We start from the raw sequence: 7,045 nt of genomic DNA, 5'->3' as shown, positions 1-7,045 counted from the left end.
AACTTTAGGTTTCTATTGGTAAATCCTCCCCCTTGGTCAAAAGTATATGGTGCACTTAGTTTAAATGCAAAGACAAAATTTGTCTAAGTAAAAGAATGAGCCTCACCATCCCATGGGCCTCTCAAGACTATTTTGATATTCAACTTCTTTCTATGGGGTCACCCCAACACACTAGCTCAATGCAAGCTGGAGACTCTTCAAAAAGCGCATACAAATTTGGGAAGACTCATCAGCCCTTTTAGAATAAACAATGGCACAGCCTAGACTTTTCAAAAAGGGCATACAAATTTGGGAAGACTCATCAACCTTTTTAGAATAAACAATGGCATAGCCTAGACTTCATTCTTAAGAGGGGGACCTTGATCTAGTGCAACATAGAATTAGTAAAGGCAAAACCCATGCCTCTTTGAAGTTATCTAGATGAGAGGACAATTTAGTCATAGAGCCATCACTTGGGAAAATGTTCCACCTCTTCTCCCCCTTCTAAACTTGCCCCCTCACAACATATAAACTAATAAATAAGCCAAATGACAAATGGCATGTTAAACAAAAGGAAATGGGAATTTAGATTCAACCATCTATAGTCCCCCAACATGCTGATTAAGAAACCTACCTTGTTATGCCTAATCCTGCACAAAGGCATCTAGATAGGAGAGGGGGCCCAAAAACTTGGCATTGGTGTTAGCAGATGTCCTAGATGCAAGACTAACTTGGAAACTCTTATCCACTTGTTGATGCATTGTAAGTACAACAATGAAGTTCAAGACATGCTACAATGGGTCATTAAAGACCTTTACCCCTACAAAGTCTCTTGGAAAGAATTACTATTAGGGGAAGCCAATGCCCTTCCAATAGAATTTTCCACACTCATTAGAGCCCATTTTTTGTGGGCACTTTGGAACCAAACGAATAACCCATTATTTAAAGGTAAATCTCCTCTCCTGTTCAAGGACTAAATTTTGAAATTGTGTGGGATGTTGGAAACATACAATAAGGGCTTGTGAAAGAGTCATTGAAGAGATGAAGATAAGAACATGCAACTTGAAAGATTGGCAATAGAAGCACATGCCATTTTTGCCTCCCTTGCAGAAGAACAAGAGCTTAGCTTCATCCTCAATACCATAAATTATAGAAACAAGGAGATATTGATGGTTGTTGGTAGCTCTGCTAATCTATGCTAGTTGTCCTCTTTTATTTATATTCTACCTCTAGCATGCTACTAAAGAACTTGTATAGTTTTCTCTACCCATACATAGTCCTTAGCCTTGTAACAGCCGAATTGCACTTAGCTCCAATGGGGCTTAGAGGGTTTGTGATGCGTTGCCTCGGTGCAATGGTTGCACCTACCTATACAGAGGTGGAAAGAAGATGAAAGTTGCATTTACTATGGCAAGACCTTTTTCATGTGATTGGTCGGTATCTTTTCCAGGTCAACTGCAGGTCTTTGATCCACGAATTGACACCCTTAACCCTCTTAGCCCAACGTAGCACTCGATATTTTGCTACCCTACTTGCACGAAGTGAGATTGTGTGGTAGTGGGGGGAGATCCCTTTCTCTAACCCCTCGGGTGTGACCTTGCTCTAAATATGATGTACCTACCTTAGCTTTATCCAACTTGCCTACTCCATGGAAGGTGTTGTTGTGGTGGCTGATTCTCAAAAGCCACCTGGCGGTAACTTTTATTATGTTTAATATTTACGTTAGTGTCAGTTTCAACAAAGACACGTTATGCACCTGTTTTTCATGTAGAAAGTCTTGACAAAGTTACGACGGTGGGGTATACACCCCCCTCGCCTTGGGCCTGTGCAGGCCCCATTGTGCAGCATGTGAACGGTTCTGAGAAATACACGTGGTGGGACGTGCAAGGCTCCATCTAGCGTCCCTTAAGGCGAGAGTGACCGCCGAATGAATATGCAGAAAATGCACAGACAGAACCTTCTAACACCAATCAGAATGAAAATGACTGCTCCCAAGCACGTGTACATGCATTGATACAAGCTCAAGGTACAGTGACTATGGCAGAAGGAGCACCAAGCAGCCTCCATTTTCGTTGGTAGTCGAACCTGACAGAAGGCCCTGGGGGGGGGGGGGGGGGGGGGCGAAGGAGAGAAGTGCCAACTGCCAAGCAACCTTGCGGTAGTCTAACCAGAGAGAGAGAGAGAGAGAGAGAGCCTCGGCATGGACTTGGCACCTTCGCCGTCTCCGATGTCGAATCCAATAATGGATCTGCCCTCGTCTTCCAGCTTGCCGTTTAACAGGGAGAGAAGAAGAAAAAAGAGGTTCGGAGAATGGAGAAGCTGTGAACGGATACTTGTTTCCACCCAGGCATCGGTTGGTCGGTTCTCCGGCGCTGTCCATGGTAGCCACTCTAGAAAGAGCTCCCGCAGGCGAAACATTGGCCAGTTCGAAGTCAAGGAGAACTGCGATAATGAAGAACACGATGCGGTGAGTCTGCTTATCTTCGCCCAATGAACAGCTTATTTCTTGCTTCTGGCACTCGAACGACTCCTCTGAAACCGTAAATGTTGACCTCTCCGATCTCACTCTTGAACTTTTATCACTGACAAGTTTACATTACACGTAGCTTTCTATCATTCGCAACAATCGCAGACAAAGGCATGTGTGTGCGTGCCTGTGCACATAAAATGCGAGGTTTCTGGTGGAGTGAATGCATGCTTGCTGAATGCAGTACATGTATCTGGCAGTAACATTTACCCGGAGCACTGTCGTCTGGCGAAAGGAATGCGTCCAGCGCATCCCGGACATACTATTTCTTTTTAGAGAAGCATCCATACATTGCCACCTCAATGCATTGAATTATTTAATTAGAAATACTATATGCTGGACTCAGAGTGGTCCCTGAATGAGTCTTCATTTCTCTACATTCAAAGAACTCATACTTGGTATCTTGAACGTAGACTTTGGTGAAGATAACGAATCCATAGACCGATAGATTGCAGTTTGTGGTTGATGCGGGCTATGATATTAATAAATTGATCTTTGTCCATTTTTCTTGCCAGCAACAAAAGGAGATAGTACATGAGCCCTCAACAGGAGGGACTGAGGTGTTGAGATCTTGTGATGACGTGTTAAATGCTAAGGTTTATGACGACCATGTAACGGAAGATAGGAGCAGAAGCTTCTGCTTATATGCTGATGCTTATGACAGCATACATGGGGAGTATTGGTCAAATGATCCTTATTATAAAGAATTGGATGTCTTACATGAAGAAACTTGGAGTAGACCTGGAATGGATGCAGAGGCAGGTCTGTGTGACGATAAAACAGGTGCATATAATGGCAAATATCCCTGTCCAAGTTCAGATGATTGTAGCGACTCCACAAGTTTAGAGACTCATGCTGATGCTAATAATAGAAACGAGTGCATTGCAAACTCCGGGAACACGAGTTCACATCCTATTCTGCAAAACAGTAACCATCCCGTGTCAAGGGTCATTGAAGGTCAGGAATGCACACCTTTGCAACTGCAAGAAGGTCGTGAAGTTAGTGGAGCATTGCCTGTCACCGTGGCTGAAGTTGGGCCTTCAGATGCATTTGCCTCAAGTGTCCTGACTCTGGAAAACCAGAGAATGAATCAAGAGTGCATTTCCACATTCCAGCATATGTCCGGAGGCAAACACGTTTTTGAGGTGAGAAAAACTGACAATGGTCAAAGGCCAGCGGAATTCTTGGGTTCCCTAAAATCAGTAGACACTAATGAAATAGGAAGTAGACAATGTCCTGGAAACATAGCTCTAAACTGGACAGCTTTGGGCAGTTTTGCAGAATGTAGAAGTGATGTAATGCAGCATGCTCATGCAAAGTTGGATGTTGTTTTCTCAGACAACATCAATGACTATACAGATGAACAACCCTCAGATAGTCATCTTCAAAGTTGGGCTATAAACCATGAAACTGTACTCACTGCAATCGAATCCACAAAGGATTCCCAAGAGAGAGAGAAGCTCGATCAGTCAGTGTGTTTTGAGGTGGAAAATAATGCAGTGGAAACAGCTATGCAAACTGGACAGGATGATAACATTTTGATTCCAGTTGCAGAACAGGTTGGTCAAGTAGTTGAACAAGTAGCTGATCTTATTCCTACTCCTGTCAAGGAGCAAGTTGTTCAGGTTGTAGATCAAGTGGAGAAATTTCCCGGACAGGTTTCTCAGGCTGCAGAACAGGCAGCTTCAAAGGTCGTAGGTCAAGTGGCTGAGGTGTTGCCTGATCCTGTGCTAGAACAAGTTGGTCAAGTTGCTGAGCAGGTGTCCACCACAGCTGAGCAGATTGTTGAGCATGTTGCAAGCCATGTTGTGGATCCCATCACTACAACAGCATCACAAATTGCAAGTTTCTTGTCAGCTGATGATGAGGATGATGAGAGTGATGATGAATTTGAAGCATACAGATCATCAGACATTCCGGAATTCAAAGGAGCACAAGGCCTTAACAACTTTACGGTTTTACAAGAGGATCAGGGAATTCTTTCCGTTGTTTATGATTTTTATATTGTCATGCTGAAGAAGCCCCTTCCTGAATTTGTGTTGGGAATGTTTGCGGCACCAATTCTCCTCAGTGCAATATTTACAATACTGTATCTTCCAGAGTTTGATGGGTTATCATTGGATGAAACGGCTCGAGATTTTTTTAGAACTTCTGGTGGAAATACTGAAGCAGGTTCATCAGGACTTCAGCTTTCTTGGCGAACAGTCTTTGAAGTTTTTATGTTCAGTATTTCTCTGTCAACAGGCTTGCAACCAGAGTTAGCTCCATTATCTCCATATACATTGATTGTAGCCAACTTAAATGCACTATTTGCACAGCTTATATTTGTCTTCCTTAGTGGTGCAGGTACAACTTTCGTGTTTGATCCTTTTTAATTTTAATTAATTTTTTAAAAAAGTGGCACATACAAGCTCCTCATCTTCTCCTTTCGTTTTTTCTGGGGTTTAACTTTTTGCAAATTGTGACTTTGCTCATTCAGTTTTTGCAAGGTTATCACAACCTTCACAACCTGTCAAATGTTCAACTGTAGCACTTGTCTGTCCACCACCCAGCAATCGGAGGTTAAGGAAAGAAGCACGCTACAAGTAAGAATGGATATTCAAACGTCATCCGGCGGGTGTAGGAAAGATTATTGTAGTCAAAATATCCTGGGCTAGTATTTGGTCTACCAAGTCTATTGTTTCATAAACTTATGCCATTTTTGCAGGTCTCTTTTGACAAGGTATGTTTTGGTAGGTCCTCAGCCTTCTGAATTGGTGGATGTGAAGGTTGACCTAACATACAAATACAACACAATAACACGAACTGGGACATTTTTTCGTACATCACAGTCACTAAAACTGGTACATTTTTGAACTACAATCAAGCAATTTTGCAACAAGAAGCTATATGTTAGCATGTAAACCTTTTATTCAGTTGGAAATTCTATGCAAAATGCAAGTAGGAGCTACTTTTTTCAATTGAAGTGTTGTTTGATACAACTGAATCTTGTATTTAGTCATTTAGGACTTTTTATGGTTCGCAGGTTGGCATTATTCTGAAATGCAGTTTTTCAGAATATTCTTCAGTACCCTTTGACTCTCCTTGTCCTGCAAGTCAGTATTTGTTTAGGCCAGCTTTACCAGTTTGCAGACCAGTCAACAAGAGTCATGAACAGACCATTCAATTTGAAGTCTGAATGAATAACCTACTACTGGACGACTTGGAAGCTCATTAATTGGGTCATTTTCAGTTTGTTGTTTTGGAATCAGGATAGTCTTAAAGACATTTTCCTGATGTTCAGGTTATTTCACACAGTTTCAGTGGGTTATCTATTTGACAAGAGAGTCTATCATTCCTCATGGAATTGTTGCTTTCATTGCATGAAGTAGTAGGGATAGCTTTAATGCAATCTATGTGTCAGTAACTGGTACATGCACTTCCAAAGTTTTGGCAAGTTGCCAAGAAAGATGTGGCAGGAATCAGCAAACCAAAATAACTTATTTTGGTGATAAGTACTTTCTTTGTAGCAGTTTGTCATTATATAAAAGAAAAATGTAAACTCAATCTTGTTAACACATTCTTGAATCCCCAAGTCCTGTTGTCATTATTTCCTAGTTACTTGTAGTCATCTTCAAAGGTTGTGTGGGTGTCTTTTTGGTTACGCCCTCATTCTACGAAAACAAGTATATAACAGGAGGAAAGGAGGTATGGGAAAGTAGGCAAGGAAGGATAATATTCGTAAGCACGAGAGGGTGGTAGCTTACATGGCTGAGGCTGAGTATAGGGCTCTCTTTGATGATACCACCGAGGTCATCTACCTGAGGAGCTTATTGGGCAGCGCTTTAGTTTCCGTGTGTCGGATTGACTATCCTCTACTAGCTTTGCTTGTCTTGCTTGCTTCCATGTCATTGTGCTTGTCTCTCCACATATTCTCCATATGATTGGCACACACACATGCACACTCCCTTAGGAATCCCTAGGCACTTATCCTAGTAGTGTGTGGGATTGTTTTTACCTGTTTTATGAAGGTAGTGGGGCTACCCATCCTTATTCGGGTACTTTGGGATGCAATGACTCAATGGGATGAACATTGATTTGAAACCCTCAGTTAATACTAAATCTTGTGACAAAATGACCCAAAGCCCTTTAAAAAAAAAAGTCCATTGTTGATTCCATCCGCCTTTGAAAGACTTTGTAGACCCTTGGCCAGATGATAAGTATTGTTTGTTTGATGCCCTGGCCTGTATGGGATAATCACTTGGGCTCCCTTGGTAAGATAATCGTTGTCTCTATAGTCTCGGTAGGTCATTGGGCAGCCAATGTGCATCCTTTGCCTGATGCCTTGGTTGCTTTGGGGTGGGACGCCTTTGGGTAAAAGGAAATAAACACAAGGGCTTATTTCTTCTGGCTCAGTTTTGGGCCTGAGAGGGGGTGTTAAGCTAAAAATGCATCAGTCTAACAGACCCAAAAAATGTTGAATTAATGAAGAAACCTTATTTTTAAAAAAGAAACGCGATCCTAGAGAGTTATTGTCTCATATGGCAAACCCTAATTTGG

General features: G+C 42.0%; 1 protein-coding gene across 4 annotated transcripts in view; it reads left to right on the top strand.

The window, feature by feature from the left end:
• The first annotated feature begins 2,094 nt into the window (after window positions 1–2,094).
• LOC148017576 (uncharacterized) overlaps window positions 2,095–7,045 on the top strand; it is a 31,202-nt gene continuing 26,251 nt past the window's right edge. For 2 of the 4 annotated variants that reach the window (XR_015687918.1, XR_015687917.1), the window contains exons 1-4: window positions 2,095–2,446; window positions 3,022–4,852; window positions 4,986–5,091; window positions 5,243–5,349. Coding sequence is in view for 2 of the 4 variants with exons in the window: in XM_087663263.1 (XP_087519389.1) it covers window positions 2,180–2,446; window positions 3,022–4,852; window positions 4,986–5,091; window positions 5,214–5,349 (2,340 nt within the window). In the remaining 2 variants the exon portion in view is untranslated. Of the gene's footprint in view, window positions 2,447–3,021; window positions 4,853–4,985; window positions 5,092–5,213; window positions 5,350–7,045 lie in introns of all 4 variants that reach the window. The other 2 variants (XM_087663263.1, XM_087663264.1) reach the window with 1 other exon arrangement.

This window comes from Lygodium microphyllum, chromosome 22, assembly GCF_053477565.2.
Source record: "Lygodium microphyllum isolate KBCC chromosome 22, Lygodium_microphyllum_v1.1.10, whole genome shotgun sequence".
NCBI lineage: Eukaryota > Viridiplantae > Streptophyta > Polypodiopsida > Schizaeales > Lygodiaceae > Lygodium > Lygodium microphyllum.
Note: the sequence above shows the minus strand (reverse complement) of the source record. Positions and strands in the feature narration are given on the sequence as shown.